The sequence below is a fragment of the Panthera onca genome, chromosome A3 (assembly GCF_046562875.1).
Source record: "Panthera onca isolate mPanOnc1 chromosome A3, mPanOnc1 haplotype 2, whole genome shotgun sequence".
Lineage (NCBI taxonomy): Eukaryota > Metazoa > Chordata > Mammalia > Carnivora > Felidae > Panthera > Panthera onca.
Window position 1 is genome coordinate 112,933,080 of NC_138341.1, and position 24,095 is coordinate 112,957,174.

General features: G+C 41.3%; 1 protein-coding gene, 1 long non-coding RNA gene and 2 other non-coding genes across 4 annotated transcripts in view; 2 read left to right on the forward strand and 2 right to left on the reverse strand.

Moving 5' to 3' along the window:
- Positions 1–24,095, forward strand: part of LOC144615803 (uncharacterized) — a 168,610-nt gene that overhangs the window by 117,020 nt on the left and 27,495 nt on the right. The window lies entirely within an intron of this gene.
- Positions 1,667–1,770, reverse strand: LOC132672999 (U6 spliceosomal RNA). The gene has a single exon (XR_009607825.1). It is a non-coding gene; the product is annotated as a U6 spliceosomal RNA (small nuclear RNA).
- On the forward strand, positions 6,256–8,973 carry LOC132666611 (beta-defensin 115). Its single transcript, XM_060614621.2, is given in 2 exon segments — positions 6,256–6,349; positions 8,716–8,973. Coding segments are annotated over 2 exon segments (333 nt in total). The 3' UTR covers positions 8,955–8,973.
- LOC132672974 (U6 spliceosomal RNA) lies at positions 16,952–17,058 on the reverse strand. The gene has a single exon (XR_009607810.3). It is a non-coding gene; the product is annotated as a U6 spliceosomal RNA (small nuclear RNA).

Sequence of the window (24,095 nt, forward strand, 5' to 3'; positions counted from 1 at the left end):
GCAAGGGGGTTAGGGGCAGAGAGAGACGGAGACACAGAAGCAGAAGCAGGCTCCAGGCTCTGAGCTGTCAGCACAGAGCCCGACACAGGGCTCGAACTCACGAGCTGTGAGATCATGACCTGAGCCGAAGTCGGACGCTCAACCGACTGAGCCACCCAGGCGCCCCATAATGAAAATTCTAAAATGACATCCCTGTACCCTGTCTAGCAAGTAATGAGTTCACATTGTAGAAGGAAGAATAAGGTTCCAGTGATAAGATATAAGTGAGATACACCCTCATTTATTACAGAAGAAAATAGATGATAACTAATGTAGGCAAATTATAGTCATTAATTATTAAATAATAGCAGCAATTCAATATACCATTTTACCTTGTAGCATTAGTTTTCTGGAACATATATTGGATGATCTGTTTAGGACATATAGATTTTTTACATTTTTCTTGTATCTTTGCACGTAAATCAAGGTAATCACTTTCTGATTTGGAAGCTAATGAGCCTATCTATGTGACTTATTTGCTAAATCAAAAGCTAACAAAAAGAAACCTAGGTGGTAACAGGTCAAAGCAGTGAGCAGGGCCATAGGCAGCTTGCATAAAAGAACTTTGCCCCTGAATACTTTGTCACCGACGCTCAGAGTGTTGCCTGGCCACATACTGTGTCCTGAGATGACAGGCTTTCTGAGAAGCCCCCGTGTGTTCTGCAGGGGGGCTGCAGATTGGTACCGGTAGTCCAGATTCTTCAGCTTCCTGAACTCTCAGTAGTGCCGCTTGATCACCTGTCCACGGAGCTCTTCCATCTGCCACGTCTCCAGCCTGCTCTGCTCCCGGGGGGGTGGTCTGAACATGCGGTTCCTCACCTGACCCAGTGTGATGTTCCACAGAGCTTGGCGTGTGCCTGCGGGCCGCCAGCGCGATTAGATCTTGATGTTCCAAGAACGGGATCGTTAGTTTGGCCCCACAGGGATGCCGTCATTCTTGGAGAACTCCGTGTGCCTAGTGCTATCTGCTGAGGAGTGAGTGCGCTCTGGGCCTTTCCGCCTCTTTGCTCCTTAGCACGACCTGTTGTGTCTGGATGATAGTTTAGGTGCAGCGGCACGCCCATGTCAACAACTTTTCCAAATGTGGCAAACACAGAGTGGTGAAACGTGATGCAATTCTGCTCAGTGATGTTAAGCAGAATATTTTTGGTGGGGGATCTTGTAAGATACTTCAGAGGGACAGGGCCAAGATTCAAGTGGCAGGTACCCATTAGCTTTTGTCCTGCCACTTCCCTCTGCTTGAATCACAGTCATGTTGCTGGAGGCGAGGTAGCCCTCTTATAATCATGGGTCAAAGTGATGAAAGAAAGAAAGAAATTGAAGACAGACATAAATGGAAAGATATCCTGCGTTCACAGACAGAAGGTGATATTGTCAAATATTGTGCAGCCACTGTGGAAAACAGTATGGTAGTTTCTCCCCCCAAAAATGAAAAATAGCACTCTCATATGATCCAGAAATCCCACTGCTGGATATGTAGCTGGATGAAATGAAATCATTCTATTGAAGAGATATTTGCATTCCCATGTTCTTCACAGTATTTACAATAGCCAAGGTGTGGAAATACCCCAAATGTATGTTGACGGTAGAATGGCTAAAGGAAGTGTGTATATATAAAAGTGGAATAATAATCAGACTTTTCTTCATGAATTTGTGTGTCATCCTCGTGCAGGGGCTGTGCTAATCTCTGTATCGTTCCAATTTTACTACATGTGCTGGTGAAGCGAGCACAATAATCAGCCTTTTAAAAGGAAGGAAGTCCTGCCATTTTTTGACAACGTGCGTGAACGCAGAAGACATTATGCTAAGTGAAATAAGCCAGATGAAAAAAAGAAAAATACCTCACCATCTTATTTACATGTGGGCTCTCAGTAGTCAGACTGTGTGGAGGGGGAAGTGGACAGATGGTTTCAGGAGGTACAAAATTTGAATTATGCGAGATGAGTAAATTCTGAAGCTCTGTTGCACAACAACGTGACTATAGTTAACACTGTTGTATTATATACTGCAAATTTGCCAATGGACTGGATCTTAAATGTTGCCACCACAAAAAAGGTCAAAAAAGAAAACCGTAACTAGGTATGGTAATGAATAAAAAAAGATGGAAAGGATTAAAAGAGATCATAGACTGAAAGATGTTATTTGCCAACTGCATAGCCAACAAAGAACTCGAATAGAGTACATACACAACTCTCAAAATTCAACAATTAAAAATATTCCATTATCTTTGAGTAAATACCCAGAAGTGGCATTTCTGGATCATAGTGGCATTCCCACTAACAGTGTACAAGGATTCCTTTTTCTCCACATCCTCACCAACACTTGCTGCTTCTTGTCTTTTTGATTTTAGTTGTTCACAGGTGTGAGGTGATATCTCCTTGTGGTTTTTGATTTGCATTGTCCTACTGATGAGTGATGTTGAGCATGTTTTCGTGTGTCTGTTGGGCATTTGTGTGTCCTCTTTGGAAAAATGTCTATTTGGGTCTTCTTCCCGTTTTTAATTGGATTGTTATTTGTGTGTGTGTGTGTGTGTGTGTGTGTGTGTGTGTGTGTTGAGTTGTATAAGTTCTTAATATATTTTGGATATTAACCCAATTTGAAAAGATGTATGCACATCTATGTTTACTGCAGCCTTATTTACATTAGCCAAGATATGGAAGCAACCCAAGTGTCCATCAATAGATGAATGGAGAAAAAAGACGTGATATATGTATACACAATGGAATGGTACTCAGTTGTAAAAAGGAATGAGATCTTGGCATTTGCAACTACGTGAATGGACCTAAAGAGTATTATGCTAAGTGAAATAAGTCAGAGAAAGACAAGTACCATACAATTTCACTGATATGTGCAATTAAAGAAACCAAACAGGGGCGCCTGGGTGGCTCGGTCGGTTAAGCGTCTGACTTCGGCTCCGGTCATGATCTCACGGTCCGTGAGTTCAAGCCCCCGTCGGGCTCTGTGCTGACAGCTCAGAGCCTGGAGCCTGTTTCAGATTCTGTGTCTCCCTCTCTCTCTGCTCCTCCCCTGTTCATGCTCTGTCTCTCTCGGTCTCAAAAATAAATAAACGTTAAAAAAAAAAAAAAAAAAAGAAACCAAACAAAGAAAAAGACACACAAAATCGTCTCTTTGATACAGAGAACAAATTGTGGTTGCCAGAGGGGAGTTGGGGAGAAGTGGGTGAAATAGATAGAAAAAGGGGGGACTAAGAGGTACAAACTTCCAGTTACAGAATAAATAATTCATGGAGACGAACAGTACAGCATAGGTAATAGAGTCAGTAAGATCGTAATAACGTTGTTTGGTGACGGATGGTGACTTCACTTACCATGGTGAGCACTGGGTAATGTAGAGAATTGTTGAATCATTGTATTGTATACCTGAGACTAACATAACACTGTATGTTAGTTATGCTTCGATAAAAAAGTAAAGACATACTCCTCATAAGAAACACAAATATTCCATTTAGAAAATGGGCAAATGAACAGGGATTTCACCAAGGAGGATGGCATCTAAGTACAAGAAAAGATGATCAACATCAGTAGCAATTAGGGAAATGCAAATTAACACCAGCAGGAGATACTACACATTATCCGTTAGAACAGATAGCATTTAAAACCATGGCAATACCAAATGCTGATGAGGAGAGACTGAATCTCTCATACGTTGTTGGCGAGAGTGTTAAATGGTGCAGGCACTCTGAAAAATAGTTTGGCAATTTTTTTTTTTTGTAAAGCTAGCACTCACCCCCTAGGCATTTATCCAGAGAAATGAAAACTTTTGTCCACAGAAAAATCTGTACACAAATATTTATATCAGCTTTGTTTGTAATAACCAAAATCTGTAAACAGCCAAATGTTCTATAACTGTAGTATATCCGTACCATGGAATACTACACAGTGACAGAGGAAACAACTATTGATAGATGCAGTGATCTCACAAGGTTGTGTACTGTATGATTCCATGTATATAACATTCTGAAAATGACAAAATTAGAACAATGGAGAATATCTTGTTAGTTGCCGTCGGTTAGGGATGTTGGGGAAGTAGGGAGCTAGGTAGCACAAGGAAGATCTTTGTGGTGATCGAACAGTTCCGCATATTGATTGCTTACACTAAACAATGCCTGTGATAGAATGACGTAGAAATATACATAAACGTTGCACCAATGTCAGTTTCCTTGTTTTGACATTGTGCTGTAGTTATTCAAAACAATGTTTGGGGAAACTATGTAAAGGCTACACAGGATTTCTTTACTGTCTTTGCAACTCCCTCTTAATCTATAATAATTTCAAGATAAGATTTACATTAAACGAAAAAACGAAGACAGAGCCAGAAGATGTATGTGTTTGGTGAGACATTTTCCCCTGGTTGCAAGGAGCAATGGATTTGGAGTCATTTGGGACTTCATGGCTTACCAACTGTGTGGCCTTAAGAAAGTCAATTGACCTTTCTGAGCCTGAGTTCTATTGCAGAGAATGGTCTTTATCAATTTCCTAGCCCAAACTTTAGTCATTTGTGTATCTTCTTACAAACTTAACAACCTGCCATATTATCTACAGGCTGTAGTGTTACGTATTTGTCGTCTCCCACCCCCATCAGAATGCAAGAATTTGCTTTCTTCTTCTCGCAGAACTCTGTCTAGTACAGAGATTCACACCAGCCAGTTCACCAGTCCTCCCTGCAGGACCTGAGAGAAGTGGTCAGGCAGACTCCATATGTAGCATTTGGACACCAGGAACCACCCCATCTCCCAGACAGTCCAACCAGTTTCAGATGGTTCTAATCATCAGAGGTCTGTCCAATTAGTGAAAACCTGCCCCGCTGCTGTTTCCAGCCAAGACTTCTGGTTCTGCCCTCTAGGCCTGCATAGAACATGTCTTTCAGAAGATAGTGACCCTACCTCTCATCCACCCATCACTGCTTTTCAGGCTAATAGATCCCTCCTTCCATCGCTATTCAGGCATAATCCCCCCAGGGTAATAGAAAGAACATGTGCTCTTGAAACAAGTAAGCCAGACCCGAATCCAGACCTCACTCCTAAGCACTGTGTAACCCTGGGCAAATGACATTTGCCTATCGGGATCCTGTGAGGATTCTAGGGGCTCATGTATGGAAAGTGCTTACGATGGCTACTGAAAGACAGTAAGGCTTCAGTGGATGGCTTCACGCTCACTGCTTTTCGTGGAGAAGGGACTACTTGGATGTCAAGGGCAAAACAGGTCTCCTGATATCCACCAGGCTGTCCCTGATACCTGCAACTGTAAGAAGAAGAGAGTAGACTGGAAGAGCCCTGGGCCCATCAGAAGGTGTAAAATGACTATACCACAGACTAAGGACTCCAAAAAGAAAACCCAGTGGACTCACAGACACACTTACTGATGGAGCCCAGGCAGTCTCCCCTTTTTGTTGGAGAATCTGGCGAGGGGGGAGGGTAGGTATTTTTGCTGTACTCTTTGATGGCTGAAGTCTAAGAAAGTCGCAGAAGGAGCCAGTATTAAGGATGTGGAGTGGGAAATAAGGAGTAAAGGCATAGTTAAAGAGTTGGATGTTGGGCTGGGTTAGGAGGGTCTTAGTCTGGTTTTTTTCTTGCCCGCAGTATGACCCGAGGCAAACATCTTCCACTCTCTGAGGCTGCATTTAAATAGCTGAGAAATGCCAGTTCTAAGATCTATCAGGGTATGAGTGAATACCAACATGCATTCATTAATTCATTGTTTTCAACAAACGTGCTTTGGACCCTCTGGATATACAGAAATTATAGCCAGTCCCTACCTTCAGGGGCTCACTGTCAAAAGTTGCCTTTGACAATGTCAGTCTGATAGGGGAGATGAACTAGAAAAATCCTTAGTCCCGACTCAACATGAAAAACATTATGGCAGAAGGAAGGAAGCAGAAAGGCTGTGAGAACATAAGGGAGGAGGCTCCATTGCCCAAGGAGAGGAGCTTGAAAGGCTTCTTGGAAAGTGGGTCCATTCTCTCCACAGTGTCACAGACTCGTGACAGACTTCTAGGTCCTCTGCTAATTAATGTCTTCCGCCTTCTCAGATGATGTCTCGAGAAGGGCTCTGAACATTGGATCATCGATTTATGTTGCTAACCCACAAGCTGATGGGTGGTGGGGCGGTCTGCCCTTCTCTGATTTATTGTCCATGACTCAGCCTCACCCAAGACAGTAAAATCCGAGTGAAGACCAACCTTTCCTGGCACATCAGTATGCTGCCGGATCGTCCCTCTTCCCTCTCAGGATACATTAAACTCTTGTTCCTGGCCTTACCTGTCCTTGTGCTCCTGGCTTAGGCTTCCCCAGGTAACCAGACCATGGAGAGGAGGGAAAAGGGAGTGAGAATGGGGTTCTACGCATAGAATTATTGAAAAACTGATCATGTGCGGCCGTGAAGACAATCTACAGAGATAACTGAGATGTAGTGAAAAGCCTTGGTATAGTGACTACGTCCCATAATAAGGGTGGTCTGTCACTTCCGACCATTATGGTGTTTTTCATGATGGCAAATATGGGCGGAGCCCAAGGTTTCTCATATGATGTCCCTTCCGTATGCAGAAGCAACTGCAGCATCCCTGGTGTCCTTAATATCCTTGTCCCAAATGTCAACAGGGTCTCATCCCAGGTGTCTCTCACTCCAACCTACTTTCAATTGCTACTGCCTCTGATAATAACAGGTCCCATTACTTTGCTTCTCCATTGTTATGTGGATTTGAACGTTCCTTTAAAGCAATCAGGAGAGGTATCTTGCTCTTGTCTTAGAATACGTGTAGTGAAAAATTTGTAGGTTGACGCCCGATATCTGGAGTTTTGTAAAAACAGGCTCAAGGCGTGGAGCTGGGGTTAAGGCAGGTGATTCTGGATTCCAGACTGAACATGGCCATAGCTCTAACAATACGATAGATTTTATGACTGAGCAGTGAAGAACTTTCTGACGGAAATATTTTCTGCTTAAGCTTCCTGGGGATTCTAAAGTTTATTGTTTTTTCATGTTTGTCCTTGAGAGGGGCACCTAGGTGGCTCAGTCGGTTAAGCATCCGACTTCGGCTAGGTCATGATCTCACGGCGTGTGAGTTTGAGCCCCATGAGGGGCTCTGTGCTGACAGCTTAGAGCCTGGAGCCTGCTTTGGATTCTGTGTATCTCTCTCTCTGCCCCTATCCACCCCCCCCTCCCCCCCCACCGCCGGCTCTCTCTGTCTCTCAAAAATAAGTAAACGTTAAAAAAAAATTAAAAACCACAAACTTTAATGATTATCCTTGGGCAGGGCGGGGGGGGGGGTGGGCTGTGGCAGAGAGAGGGAGACACAGAATCCGAAGCAGGCTCCAGTCTCTGAGCTGTCAGCATAGAGCTGGATGCGGAGCTCGAGCTCGAACTCACAAACCACAAGATCATGACCTAAGCCAAGTCGGACGCTTAACCGACTGAGCCACCCAGGCACCCCTAAAGGTATTTTTTAATGTTTATTTATTTTTGAGAGACAGAGAGAGAGCGCGCAAGCAAGCAAACAAGAGCGAGAGGGGCAGAGAGAGAGGCAGACAGAGGATCTGAAGCGGGTATGCCCTGACAGCAGAGAGCTCTATGCAGGGCTTGAACTCACCAACCGTGAGATCATGACTTGAGCCCAAGTGGGATGCTTAGCTGACTGAGCCACCCAGACATCCCTAAAGTTTATGATTTTTATTTTCATGATTTCCTTTTGGATTATTGCTGCTAGAAGCTGCACCCTCTCTTGGATCAGCTTTTCAAACTGAAAATCTTTGTCAATCACTGAGTTGTTCTAGAAGCAAAAGAAGGTAATTCTGGGCTAATACTGAGTTGGTTTCAGCCTGCTTTAAACTCTAGTGAGGGCTAATTGGTCTTGGGGAGGGAATTAGAGCTGCAAAAGACATTTTGGGGAAAGAATTTGCACATTGATTCATGGAATCAGAGTCATCTTAATTCTGATTTTTCCATTCTGAACATCCAAGTGAGAAAGAGAGACTTGGGAATTATCTTCCAGGAGGGGAGTTTGGGGAAAAACACAAATAGAGGTAATCAAGATACTATGATCTCTCAAAGGAACCCAGGGTGTTGGGGAAGTTGGGTGTGTACTCTGTGTTTTATAGATCCAGATAAGGTCGAGCCACAATGTCACCTAAGTGCAGAGTTTTACACCATCCAGAATATCAGCCTGCAGGTCGGCAATATACACTGATCTTTCAATGTTCAAAGCCCTGTTCTAGGGCGTCATTTGGGTCACGCACCTGGAACAGTGCCTGGGACACGCTCTGGTGTTCAACAAAGCACTGTTGAGTGAATAATGAACAGAGTGGGGCAAAAAACAGGAAATTAAAGGTATAGGTCCATTCCTTGGCAGGCACCTAGATTTGGGGACAAGGAGGAACGAGTGTTGGTGAGACTGAAAAACGACAAGTGAAAACATCACAAGTACAGAAATAAAGTCCAGTTAGAGCTGGTCGAAGGAAGGGAGATAACTACTCTTATCTTGTACATGTCGCGACCAGTATTAAGCATTTCTACGTGGACAGACTTATTTAATTTTCCCAAGAATGCCGTTACATTTCAGTAGTTCATTCTAACCATTATTACTATAATACTAACATCCTTAGTCGAATAGTCTCTACTCTTTTTCATGTATTTTGTTTATTCATCTTTTTGTTTATTTTGATAGCTGGATGGGTCAAAAGGTGCAGTTATAGAATTGGCAGATGCAGGCAATCTTGCAAAGAAAATGAGAAGAAGAAAGAAAAATGTGGGCCAAAAAGAATTTGCTGCATCCCTGATGGAAAGCACATATCCTTAAACCCTTATGAGAAACAACAGATAAGATGTCAGTTTAAGGCAAGAACAACTCAACATGCACCAACTCCTGACGTAAGACTTTTAACAGCCAGAATAATGAGTCAGTAAAGGACCTACATGGTCCCTAGCTCCTTAGACACCTGCTGGGTCTTCACATAATCCATTAAAGAAAATATGCTCATTCCAGCTCTCTTTCCGTCCTGCCTCTCTAGTCCTCTGTAGCCTGATATCTCTAGGTTGTCCCAGGGTTTGACTGATATTACTGGTTCTCACTGTAAGACAGTCTTATAGGATCTAGATTCTGAATTCCTAAGCCTCTGACCAGGCGCTGCTACGTCCCTCAACATGGAAGTTTTCCAGGCTAACGCAGCTTCCATCTGAGCCACACATTCTTATCTAATGCCTCATCCTAGACTCTTGAGGTAGGTCAGTGTGTTTGGTCCAGAGGTCTTCTTTTGCCTCTTTAGCTCAAGGTTTAGCCCAAGATTCTGCCTCATGGGCTCACTCTTGGAATTTATCCCTTACCCCAGTTCCCTAATCGCACTTGGCTTTCCAAAGATTGGCGTGCCCTCTGACTGGGAAGCAACCATTGCCACCCTACCCAAATGAAAGGGGCAAATAGTAAAACAAAACAAAACACACACACACAAACAACCAGTACCCCCAAAACAAAAAAAAAAACCTCCCAAATCCTCAACATTTACTGAGAACTTATGGGTGCAAGGCCTTATCCTAAGCATGTTACATACATAGTCTCCTTTTGTCCTAACAGCTCCATGAGGTTAACAGCGTAGTTTTATGTCTCTTTGCCAGAAGAGGAAACCAAGTCACAGAGAGTTTAAGCGACTTGCCCCAGGTACCGTTGACCACTGAGCTAATAGTTCAGTAGCAGGATTTTGAACCCATGATGCCCGAGTTTAGACATTATGCTTCTTCCCAGTGGAAAATCATTACTGCAGCACCCAGAACCCAACCTCTTTAATGTGGAAGGTGTGGCGGAAGGCAAGGACTTGTGAGCCTCCTTGTGGTTAAAATGTGTAACAAATCCAGCCCTAACTTGCATATCCAGGCACAAATAGAAATGATCCCGAGTTGCAGTTAAGGAAGGAGTTGTTCCCACTTAGCAGTCTGAGTTCAGAGGCCAATGGATCTGGATCTCCGCTTACTTAGGCACAGAGATGCCAAATAATATTTAAACTTTAACCCAGACCACACCAACGGCTGCAGAAAAGCCTTAGAAGCCACCTGTTCTTGTACACGTTTTTCTGCATTTTTGGCTAGAGCAATTATGCCTACAAACGGACGCAGGTGTCAGAGGGTTGTATAAACATGCCTCCAGACCATAGTCCCAAAGAAGTGAAAAGGGTGCAGCGGAAATTCAGATGCACTAATAGGATGTGACTGTATCTATCCCCTTACTACTCTGAGCCTCCTTTTGCCCACTCCCAAAATGAAAATGTTGGACTAGGTAATAAACTCCATAAGCCTTTCAACTCCCAAAGCCTTCTTTATTCTTCACATTATGGTAAAAATCCACTCTCTGGATCCATGACTTCAGATTCTACTTTAGAAAGCAAAGGCATGGAGGATGACAAGACGGAGAAACAGGAAATTGGCCTCAACCTAAGTATTCAAACCATAATCCTAAAATATATCTTAGTTATCTTCTTGTTCCTCACTGCCCCCTACACATCACGTCGGCTACAAAGACCTTCCAAGGCTGCCTCCGTAGCACCTGTTTTCCATCCCGGCCTCTGCTATTCCCATTCAGCCATCATCTTTTCTTGCCCATTGTTACTGGCTGACTGTGTGCCCTCAAATTCATATGGTCAAGTCTTAATCCCCAATATCTCAGAACATGACCACATTTGGAGATAGAGTTTAAATTTAAAGAAGCAATTAAATAAAGATGAAATCATTAGGCTGAACCCTAATCCAATATGACTGGCATTCTTATAAGAAGAGGAGGTGAGGACACAGAAGACAAACCACGTGAAGACACAGGGAGAAGATAGCCATCTACAGGTCAAGGAACAAGGCCTCAGAGGAAATCAACTCTGCCGACACCTTGACTGTGGACTTTTTAGCTTCCAGAATTGTGAGAAAATAAATGTCTGTTGTTTAAGCCACTCAGCCTGTGATACTTTGTTGTATTAATACAACATACATACACATACACATACTTTGAAGTATTAATACACATACTATAACGCTTATATCCCACTTGTCTTTTGGTCTCCCATCATCCCTTTGACTCCCTCCATTGTTTCCATATAGTTGCCAGTGGATCATTTCTAAAACCCAAATCTGAAATTTTTATTTTTCCTTTCAAACTCTTCAAAAGCTGTATGATGATTACACAGTTCTATACTTCCTTTGTGATAATCCCTGTTCACCTCAAACTCTCCCTTTCCATTCCCACCATGGACCTCACAAGCAACTTGTGTTATTTGAAATTAATGTTTCTCACCCTTTTTTTTCTCCCTCTCTCTCCTTTTTTTTAATGTTTATTTATTCACGTTGAGAGAGAGAGAGGGAGAGAGAAAGAGAACTCAAGCAGGCTCCATGCTATCAGGGCAGGGCCCGATGCAGGGCTCAATCCCATGAGCCCTTAGGTCAAGACCTGAGCTGAAATCAAGACTCAGACACTCAGCCGAATGAGCCACCCAGGCACCCCCTCACCCTTTTTAAAAATAGGCTTCCCCTTTTGCTGAGAAGCTTCTTCTTGCCAGACAAACATGCTTCTCTGTAAGTAACACCTAAACAATACTTCTACCTGCCCTAAGCCATGTATATTCTTTCTTTCCTCGCCACCAGAAGGGTCCTTTTATTTATTTACCTTAAATTTTTTTACAAATAAAATTTGCTTATATTTAAGGCATAATGTGGTGATTTGATATATGAACACACAATCTAGTTAATTTAACATGCTTATCACCTCAAATAGTTATCTTTTTTTCTAGATAAGAGCACTTAAGATCTGCAATCTTAGCAAATTTCAAGTATAAAATAACGTATTAATAATAACAGTCACCATGTTGTATGTTACATCACCAGAATTTAATCATCTCATAACTGAAAGTTTGTACCCTTTGACCAACGTCTCTCCATTTCGTGCCTACCTTCTCCTCCTCCAAACCCTGGCAAACGCCTTTCTGCTCTTTTCTGTGAGTTCAGCTAATTTAGATTCACCATATAAATGAGATCATAGAGGATTTGTTTTCTGTGTCTGGCTTGTTTCACTTAGCGTAACGTCCTCCAGGTTTATCCAAGTTTCCAAACTGGGAGGATTTCCTTCTTTCTAACACTGGATAATATTCCACTGTAAATGCGTGTACTTGTATATGTACATGTGATATTTAGGTACCAAATTTTCTTTATCCATTCATCCACTGGCAAACATTTAGGTCGTTTCCATATCTTGGCTATTGCGAATAATGCTGCAGTGATCAAGGGACTTCAGATATCTCTTCAAGATAACTGTTTTCATTTCCTTCAGATATATACCCGGAAGTAGAATTGCTGGATCATAAGATAGCCTCATTTTTAACTTTTTGGGGAGTTTCTGTACTGTTCTTCATGATGGTTGTATTGATTCACACTCCACCAGCAGTGTACCAGCAACCCCCATTCTTTACGTCCTTGTAAACACTTGTTCTCTGTCTTGTCTTTGGTGTAATAGCCATCCTAACAGATTGAATGAATATTTCACTGTGGTTTTGATTTACATTTCCCTGATGATTAGTGATGTTGTATACCTCTTCATATAACTATGGACCATTGCATGTCGTCTTTGGGAAAATGTCAGCTCAGGTCCTTTGCCCATTATTTAAAGGGATTATTTGGATTTTTGCTACCGAGCTGTATGAGTTCTTTACATATTTTGGATATTAACTTCTTATCAGATGTATAGTTTTCAAATATTTTCTCTCCTTCTGGAGGTTGCCTCTTCATTCTGTTGTGCAGAGACATTTTAGTTTGATGTGGTCTACTTACTTTTACTTTTGTTGCCTATGCTTTTGGAGTCAAATCCAAAAAATCAGGGTTGCCTGGGTGGCTCAGTCAGCTAAGTGTCTGACTTCAGCTCAGGTCATGATCTCACCGTTCATGAGGTCGAGCCCTGCATCAGGCTCTGTGCTGACAGCTCAGAATCTGGAGCCTGCTTGGGATTTTCTGTCTTCCTTTCTCAAAAATAAATAAGCATTAAAAAAAATTTTTTTTTAATTCACAAAATCATTTCTAATGTCATGAAGATTTTCCCTATGTTTTTTGATCGGAGCTTTATGGTTTTAGGTCTTCTGTTTAAGTCACTAATCAGTTTTGAGTTGATGTTTTTTGGTATGGTATAAGATAAGTGTCCAATTTTATTTTGATGCATGTAGATACCCAGTTTTCCAAGTAACATTATTGAAGAGACTAGCCTTTTCCCACTGTGTTTTCTTTGTGCCTTTTTTAAAGATTAGTTGGCCATACATAAGCGGGTTTATTTCTGGGCTATTCTATAGGTCTAATGTGTCTGTTTTTATGCCAGTACCATACTGTTTTGATTACTATAGCCTTGTGGTATATTTGAAATCAGGAAATGTGATGCTTCCAGCTTTATTTCTCAGGATGGCTTGGGCTCATTGGAGATTTTTGTGGTTCCATATGAATTTTAGGATTATTTTCTCTATTTCTATGAAAAAAGCCATTGGAATTTTAATAAGGATTACATTTAATCTGTAGATTGCTTTGGGTAGTATGGGCACCTTAACAATATTAATTCTTCCAATCCATGAACACAAGGTATTTATTTTCTATTTATTTGTGTCTTCTTCAGTTTCTTTCATCAGTGTTTTATAGTTTTCAGTGTACAGGTCTTTCACTTCTTTGGATAGATTTATTCTTAAGTATTTAATTATTTTTGATGATTTTGTAAATGAGATTTATTGATTAATTGCTTTTTTTTTTTTTTTATAGTTATGCCCTCCAGGGGCGTGTATAGATGTCTCCTGCTGGGTTTCTTGTGTGGGCAGGACTGCTTCTGAACCATGGCTGAGAGGGATTGGAGCAAGGCCCATGGGCCTGTTACCTGAGGCAAAGGCAGGTGTGACTCATCCCAGGTCCTTTGACATGGTGCTGGTAACAAGATCACGGTCAGATGGGGCTGTAGCTGAGTCCACAGGAGGACAGGGTTATTTCTGGCTCTGTAGCCAGTACCATGGTTGGTTAGCCTGCCATCTGGTTGCTGGCCTACCTTCTCAAAATGGCCTTCCTCAGACTTGGGCTCTGCAAATTCTTAAGATAAGGTGGTCAGGAGAGCTCTTTCCAAATGGGTAACATGTGTGCTGCGGACAGAAGGATCCAGCATGCATATAACTAGAAAAATAGTTATGAGCCAGGTAATCCCACCATGAGTCCTTCCTTGAGGTGGGAATAAGCTAAGGGATGTTTTGTTCTCCCCAGACATGAGAATAACTTGTGTAATAACTAGGCAGTATTCTCTGGATACAGATTGTCGATAGATACAGTAGTTGTTGGCTTAAGAGCAAGCTAAAGTTCAGAAACATCTGGCCATGTTTGATGACCCAGATGTTGATATGTGCATATATTATTTAATTGTTTTAGTGGAAGATGAAGAAAGAAGGGGTTTAATCCTTGGTTAAGGAATGATGAGTACAACAACAATTTTAATATTGATCCTTTTGGGGCGCCTGGGTGGCTCGGTCGGTTAAGCGGCCGGCTTCGGCTCAGGTCATGATCTCGTGGTCCGTGAGTTCGAGCCCCGCGTTGGGCTCTGTGCTGACTGCTCAGAGCCTGGAGCCTGTTTCAGATTCTGTGTCTCCCTCTCTCTCTGCCCCTCCCCTGTTCATGCTCTGTCTCTCTCCGTCTCAAAAATAAATAAACGTTAAAAAAAAAAAATAAAAAAAAAAATATTGGTCCTTTTGACCAGCCTATAAGAACCCAAATGATAGCCCTCCACAGATAGAACCTGAGGTAGCAGCCTCATCCCAGGTGAGAAAGTATGACTCAAAGAGTAAGAAAAGAGTTTGTTCCCACATTTGAGTTCCCATCATGCTTTATCCCAAAAAGGTAACTGTGATCCTGACTTCTACCAATTTCCTTTGCTTTTAAAAAGTTTTTGAGAACTGAAATCATTCAGAAAACTCTCCTTTGTATCTGGCTTAAGCTCAGTGGAACACTTGTAGATTCTTCCATGTTGTTACATACCACAATAGTTTATTATTCTCATTGCTGTGCAGCATTCCCTTCTATGAACATTCCAGAAGTCATTTATTCATCCTAATTTTTAAAAAAAAAATTTTTTTTAACGTTTATTTATTTTTGAGACAGAGAGAGACACAACATGAATGGGGGAGGGGCAGAGAGAGAGGGAGACACAGAATTGGAAGCAGGCTCCAGGCTCTGAGCCATCAGCCCAGAGCCCGACGCGGGGCTCGAACTCGTGGACCGCGAGATCGTGACCTGAGCTGAAGTCGGACGCTTAACCGACTGAGCCACCCAGGCGCCCCTATTCATCCTAATTTTGATGGACATTTGGTTGTTTCCACTATTTGACTAGTAAAAATTGCAATGCTATAAACATCCTTGGAACATGTCTTACAGTGAAATATGTCCATATTGTTTGTTGTTGAGTATATATCTAGGGATGGTGGACCACAAGGCATGTAATTGATCATCTTTAGTAGATACCGTCAGTTTTCCAATTTGGCTGAACCAATTATACTCCCACCACGACGGGAGTTCTAGTTGGTACACATCCCTGCCAACACTTGCTGTTGTATATCTTTTCAATTTAACCACCTGATAACTGTATTGGGGTATCACATTATGGCTATAATTTGCCTTTTCCTGATGCACAAATGAACTTGAACCCATTTTCATATTTATTTTCATGTTTGTTAACCACTTGGCTACTTTCTTTTGTGAAATACCTGCTCAAGCCTTTTCCTATTTTTCTCCTGGGTTGTCTTTCTTTTCCTATTGGTTTGTAGGGGTTCTTTTTATATTCCAGATATGAGTTCTTTGTCAGGTTGTAGGTATATGTATTATATACATTTGTATATGTATATATACATATGTATATATGTATATATGTATTTGTATATGTATATGTATATACAATTGTATATGTATATATACATATACAATTCGGTGGCTTGCCTTTTCTTTCTGCCAATGGCGTCAATTGGTGATTTTGTTTTTCCGTTTTGGTCAGCACCGAGAAAGAAAAAACACAGCCTACATCTGATAGCTGAACTAGTTGCTACCAGGTGGACCATGGTGTTTCCCTGCTGAACATAAACAAATTCACAGGACGGTAAAGTCAGAAAAGGGCTCTCTGCGACCAGTATGGAATAAAATGTCTTATATCCTTATAGTTAAGTATGGCTCTTATAGGCAGCATATGGTTGGACTTTGTTTCTTATCAAGTTTGGAAATAATAGTCTTTTAATTGGAGCATTTAGCTGATTTGCATTTAAGTTAATGAATTTATTTCAGTTTTTTCAGTCATTTTATTTTATTAAAAAATTTTTAATGTTTATTTATATTTGAGAGAGAGAGAGAGAGAGAGAGAGAGAGAGAAAGTGGAAGAGGAGCAGAGAGACACACACAGAATTTGAAACAGGCTCCAGGCTCTGAGCTGTCAACATAGAGCCCAGCATGGGGCTTGAACCCATGAACCGTGAGATCATGACCCAAGCTGAAGTCAGATGCTCAACCGGCTGAACCACCCAGGGGCCCCATCAGTCATTTCAGAAATAGTGGTGTTTTTTTTTAATTTCTCCTTCTTGTTTTACATTCTTTTTTTTTTTTTTTTTACAGCATCATCAGTCTTTAATAACTTATAGGCAAAATCTAAAAAATAGTTAATAATAATACAGAGGACACACACAGCTTATAAAAACAGTTGTGGATCTACAAATGTGGAGGGGTTCTTGGCACTTTCGCACAGACACAAAAATAAAGACTATTGTGACTAGCATCCCTAGAAAAGCAGCCTGCAGAGACACCCCAGTTGGGGGGTGGGCCAGGGGAGGGGTAGCCCTCGTTCATCCCAGATGCATTCTCCAAACAACCTTCTTTGGCCCCAAAACATATCTAAAAATACGGAACGCTTCACGAATTTGCGTGTCATCCTTGCACGGGGGCCATGCTAATCTTCTCTGTACTGTTCCAATTTTAGTATATGTGCTGCCGCAGCGAGCCCTTGTTTTACATTCTTATACCCATCTTTTCTTGTATTCTTTTGGCCTAATAGAAATTTTATTATTTCTTTTTCCTTCTGTTAACTTGTCAGTTACATGGTTTTGTTTTTGGTTTACAGTTCTTTGAGTGGCTACCCTAGAAATTATAGCACGCATCCTTTACTTATTATAGTCTAATGTAAATTATTGCTTTTGCCAACATACTAGGACCTTAGAACACTTTCACACCAATAACCTCCATTGTACATTTTATATTACTATGGTTACACATTTAACTCTGCAAATATTATAATGCTCCCCAAAACATTATTATAATTAGTGCTCATCCCGAAAGGTGCCCTCCTTATTGCCCATCACCCATTTAACCTACCCCACCCCCACCGCCTAGCAACCCTCAATTTGTTCTCTGTATTTAAGAGTCTCTTATGGTTTGCCTCCCTCTCTGTTTTTGTCCTATTTTTCCTTCCCTTCCCCTATGTTCATCTATTGAGTTTCTCAAATTCCACATGTCAGTGAAATCACAAGATATGTGTATTTCTCTGACTTATTTTGCTCAGCATAATACCCTCTAGTTCCATTCACATTGTTGCAAATGGCAAGATTCCATTCTTTTTCATCGCCGAGTAGTATTCCATGGTATATGTATACCACATCTTCTTTATCCATTCAGCAGATGATGGACATTTGGGCTCTTTCCATAATTTGGCCCCTTCAAATCAGCACTTTTGTATCCTTTGGATAAAATCCTAGTAGTGCAATTGCTGGGTCGTAGGGTAGTTCTATTTTTAATTTTTTGAGAAACCTCCGTATTGTGTTCCAGAGCGGCTGCACCGGCTTGCCCTCCCACCAGCAGTGCAAAAGGGTCCCTTTCTCCGCATCCTCGCCAACATCTGTTGTTGCCTGAGTTGTTAACTTTGGCCATTCTGACAGGTGTGAGGTGGTATTTCACTGTGGTTTGGATTTGTGTTTCCCTGATGAGGAGTGATGTTGAGCATTTTTCTCATGTGTCTGTTAGCCATCTGGATGTCTTCTTTGGAAAAGTATGAGTACACTATTTTTATTAATAACTCATTTGGGGCCTCAATTTCCGAGTGATATTGAGATCCTCATGGTTTGTTACCTTTGTGTAGCCTGGCTTAACTGAAAAGGTGCAGGACAAAGCCTCTCTTTCCTGGACAGAATGTGTGACTAATTTGCATATGGGGAAGTTTCAGGAAAAAAAAATCCACGCCCTTAAAGACTAGGGCCATTCGAATTGGAAGTCAGCATGGTGTGAATACCCTTGCAGAGAATTCTGGGCATAACCTAAGTCTCTTAGGTCTCTTTTTAAAATAATCACTTTAATTGAATCATAACGTGTCTACAGAAAAGTGCAAAAATCCTAAGTACGTAGTCTGATGAATTATCATAAAATGAACAAGCCCATGTAACCATTACCTCGGTCAAAAAATAAAACTTTACTAGCATTATGGAAGTTCATCTTATTTTCTTTCGTAAAAGTTATCACTATCTTGATTTCTTTAAAAACCTTTTTTTTAATGTTTAATTTTGAGAGAGAGAGAGAGAGAGAGAGAGAGTGAGCAGGGGAGGGGCCGAGAGAGAGGGAGACACAGAATCAGAAGCAGGCTCCAGGCTCTGAGCTGTCAGCACAGGGCCCGATTTGGGGCTCGAACTCATGAATCGCGAGATCATGGCCTGAGCCAAAGTCAGACGCTTAACCGACTGAGCCACCCAGGTGCCCTCACTATCTTGATATCTAATGCCATATTAATTTTTTCTTATTTTTAAACTCTGTATAAAAGGGAATTATTTCTTCACTCACCATTGTACTTTTGAGTTTAATTAGTGTTATTTTGTGGAGAAATAGTCTATTTTCTTTGCAATATAGCATATTTATTCTCTTGTTGACATGCTTTAGAGTTAAGATAATGCTTCCATGAACATTCTTGTACATGCCTTTTGGTGAAAGTATGTTTCTGTTATGTATGTGCTTCAAGTGGCTATGGTAAAGCATATGGAATTCGTATGTTCAATTTTTCTTTTATCTACCTACCAGCAGTATATGAGAGTCCCAGTCCCTCCCTATTCTCACCAACATATGAAATTGTCATGTGTTCAGCCACTTCGGCATATGCTGAGTAACATCTCACTGAAGTTTTCATTGGCTTTTCCTTGATAGCTAATGCGTGTGGACACCCTGTCTTATGTCTAGTGACCATTTAGATACCCAATTTTGTGAAGTGCCTGCTTATTCTTTTTCACGCTACGTGGTAAGCAAGCAAGGTAAACTATAATCTCAGTTCCTCTGTACCCTCTACATCTACTGAGCACAATCCCAGAATTTTATTTGCTTTCTGGGCTGGAGCCTTTTTATCAAGGTCCACGGCTCCCACCTAACTTCCCTCCTCCGATCATGAATCTTCATAGAATGAAAGACAGACACGGGAGGCTGGAATGCAATTTTATCGTGAAAATATTTGACAGGAAGTTTTCCAGAAGGGGAAATCGTTGAGGGTCTTCAGTAAAAAGGCATACTTGTGGTGATTAATCTTGGCCACTCAATTTCCTTCGCTATAACGTTAGTAAGGATGGTTGAATCTGAGTTAATGCAGCACCTTCTGTTGTTACGACAGAAGTGAACTTCCGTTTCATCTTTTCCGCATCGATCTCTGCACACTCCATAGCCTTGGTGACATTTAGAGGTTTCTTCTATCTTCGATCTTTTGAATGCTTTTTTCATGCTTCCTGGGAAAGATACGGCTATGGTCAGTCTCTATGCAGCCATGATGACAGAAGACATAGAATGCGAAGTGCACGGGAGCTGGGATCAAAGCCATCTAGATTCAAACCTGGGCTCTGTTATTTACAAGATCTTGGTCTTTGGACAAGTGACTTCGGCTCTCTGTCCCTTCATTCCCATCTGAACAATGGAAATAATAATAATAAAGACTACTTCTTGAGGTTGCTGTGGTCATTAAATGAGTTAAGGCATGTCAAGTCCCTACAATAGAGTCTGGCACTTGCTAAGAGTTACCTAAACGTCAGCCTTTGTTATAGTTATTGTTGTTGTTGTTGCTGCTATTGCTGTTATTACTAAAGGTATTTCCCTGAGAGTTTAAGACTACAGACTTTGCCTACGGGAGTACTTGTGGGGCAAGTTCCCATTTGCCTGAACAGAAATGTGCTTCTGATGCTTAGTTCCTTGGGCATAGCCAGATTCTGCTCTAAGGCAGGACACATGCATATTAGTGCACATGCTTATCAGTGCCTCATTGCTTTGAAATAATAAATATGTATTACAGCTGAAACCCCCTTTGCAGTGCCCACCTTCCCAGAAACAGGTACTGTGTATCCATGTGCACGTTGGCATGGATACATGTATACAACTCAATTTATTCACAGATCCACTATCACATACAAACTGAACACGGACACACCCACAGGCGTGTGTTCACAACCACGCATCAATGCACAGGCCAACAAACTAGTTACTCAGATATATACACATGGGCATACAAGCCTTCTGTCTGAAAATACTTTAATGGTACAGTTCCCTTCATATAGCTTGTATTCTGTAAGCATTACTCATTAGAAGCAGTTGGGTTTCTTAAAAAAAAAAAGTCCCTTGGAAAGAAAATAATGACTATCAAACACTTAAAACTACTTGTGCTGAGAATTTTTGTATGTTACTTCAATGAAAACTTACAACAAACTATCATTATTTCCATTGTTCACATAAGAAATCTGAAGCACCAAGAGAGACTGTTCCTGCTAAGGCCCCCAGATTGAAAAACGAGAGAGCCAAGGTTTAATTTCTGGTCTACGTGACTCAGGACTCTGGAGTGACATCAGGAAGACAATAGGCTAGGAAACTCCAGGCCCTCATTTCCCCCACAGAAACACCAACTAAGCATCATGTGGACCAAAGTAGCTTTGTGGGAATTCTAGAAACCAGTTAAAAAGTTGCATCAAGGGGCGCCTGGGTGGCTCAGTCAGTTGAGCGTCCTACTTGGGCTCAGGTCATGAACTTGCGGTCTGTGGGTTCGAGCCCCGCATCGGGCTCTGTGCTGACAGCTCAGAGCCTGGAGCCTGCTTTGGATTCTGTGTCTCCCTGTCTCTCTGCCTCTCCCCCGCTCATGCTCTGTCTCTCTCTCTCTCTCTCTCTGTCAAAAATAAATAAACATTAAAAAAAAAATTAAAAAAAAAAGTTGCATCAACTGGGGGGCACCTGAGTGGCTCAGTCAGTTAAGCATCTGACTCTTGGTTTCAGCTCAGGTTATGATCTCATGGTTCATGGGTTCGAGTCTGGCTTCGGGCTCTGCACTGGTAGCTCGGATCCTACTTGGGATTCTCTTTCTCTCTCTCTTTCTCTGCCCCTTCCCTGTTCGCACTCTCTCTCTCAAAATAAAATAAATAAGTAAGCATTAAAAAAAGAAGAAGAAGAAGAGGCTGCATTAACCAAGGGAACACCTGAGCAAGAAAAAGCCACATTCAGAATGGTAGGAACACTTGTGGCATTTTGCTCAGTCTTGCTCCACCCACTCCTTGGTGCAAGGTGGCATGGTCAGGAGGAAGCCACCCGATTCCCAGCTCCTCCCTCAGCATGGAAGGAAGGAAAAGAGTGGCATCTTCTTACAATATTCCGGCTTGTGTGTGGGCTGCCTGAGGAACTCATATCTGCCTTGCTTGACTCAGAGCATTGATGGGAATGGTGGCACAGTTTGGCTATCAGGTTGGCGAGGGCTGAAAGCAGCGGAGAACACCTTGACTTGTGAGAGTTTCGGGGGACTATGGTCCCATAGGAGCCTCATGACAAGAGATTATGGAAAGAGGAATGTAAGGCCTTGACAATAAACAGGTGTAAGTTTCTAAGAGAAATTAAGGCATTTAAAGCAACGTGTATATGGAAGAATCAGGGTTGGGGGAAGCACACCATAGGCCCAGGGAGGACATATGCCTGGAAGATGCCAGAGAGGACCTTAAGCTTTCACGAGATTAGTGACGTCTACCCCTGAATGGAGCCAGTGTGTAAAGACTGGGAGTGGGAGCTGTTTTTCCAAATGACCGGTTTTCAAAAAGAGATCACAAGGCATACAAAGAACAGGGAAACAAGACTAACTCAAAGAAACAAAATAAATCTCCAGAAACGTACCTCAAAGAAGCACAGGCCTGAGACTTGCCGATAGACTTTAAAACAGCTGTCTCAAATATACTGAAGGAGCTAAAGGAGAGCACGGACAACCAAACAAGAGCAGGAAATGATACATGAACAAAAGTAAAATATCAACCAGAGAAATTGTAAAGATGGAATTAAACAGAAAATCTGGAGCTGAAAAATACAACAACTGAAACGAAAGTTACTGTAGGGATTTAACAGCAGACACAGGAATTTCTACCACTCCCCCCCCCCCCCACTTCAAAAAAAAAAAGAAAGACACACATCAGTTTGAACAACTACTTGTGCACGAAAATACCTTCCCAAGAGCCAGTGGATTTCAGGTGAATGATTACAGAACCTCGGTGAAGCCCAGAAATAAGAAAAGGTACACTGAGTCACGCTGTCACCCCTCCCCCACGCTCAGGCAGCCCAGTTCGGAAAGAGACACTTTCCCTGTAGGAGAGGGAGTGTAACATGAGTGGCCAGTTAGCACAGGTTAAGGAAATAACAGACATCAGACTGGAATAAATGGAATAGAGACCACGAAAGACAGAAAAGATCAACAAAACCAAGCTGGCTTTTTGAAAAGATAAGCAAAAGGGACAACCCTTAGCTAGATTAACTAAGAAAAAAAAAAAAGAGAGAAGAATCAAATAAATAAAATGTTAAAGAGAGAAATTATAACTCACACAACTGAAATACAAAGAATCGTAAGAGACCACTATCAACAATTATATGCCAACAAATTAGATAACCTACAAAAAGTTGTATAAATACCTATAAACATCCAACTTACTAAGACTGAATCACGAAGAAATAAAAAATTTGAACACACTAATAATAAGTAAGGAGATTGAATCTGTAATCAAAAACCTCCCAACAAAGGAAAGCTCAGGATGATTTCACTGGCTAATTCTACCAGACATTTAAAGAAAATTTAACACCAATACTTCTCAAACTCTTCCAAAAAATCAAAGAGGAGAGAGAATGCTCCCAAATCCATTTTATGAGGGCAGCATTGTTCTGATACCAAAGATAGTTAAGGACATTGCAAATAAAGAAAACTACAGATCAGTATCCCTGATGAATACAGATGCAAACATTCTGAACAAAATACTTACAAACCAAATTTAACAGCACAGTGAAAGGATCATACACCATGATCAAATGGGATCTATCCTTGGAATGCAAGGAAGCTTCAACATATGCAAATCAATAAATGAAATCCATCACATTAATAAAATGTAGGATAAAAATCATATGGTTATCTAAATAGATGCAGAATGAGTATTTGACAAAATTCAAAATACTTTCCTGATAAAATCTCTTGGGACATTGGGTATAGAAAGAATATAATATACGTCACCATAATAAAGTCCGTATATGACAACCCCACAGCTAACATCATACTCAATAGTGAAAATTTGAAAGCTTTCCTGCTAAGGTTTGAACAAGAAAAGGCTGTACACTACTATTTATTATAGTACTAGATGTCCTAACCACAGTGGTTAGACAAGAAAAAGAAATAAAAGTCATCCAAATCAGAAAGGAAGAAGTAAAATCATCATAATTTTGCTTCCCTTCCCTTACGTTCATGATATGATCTTACATATAGAAAACCTTAAAGATTCCACCCCAAAACTGTTACAACCGATAAAGGAATTCAGTAAAGTTGCAGAATACAAAATCAACATACAAAAATCAGTTGTATTTCTGTACACTGTTAACAAACCATCTGAGAAAGATATAAAGGGAACACTTCCAATCACAGTAGCATCAAAAACAATAAAATACTTGGGAATAAATTTAACCAGTGAAGTGAAAGGTCTGAACACTGAAAATTATAAGACATTGGTTAAAGAAATTGAAGAAAACACAAAT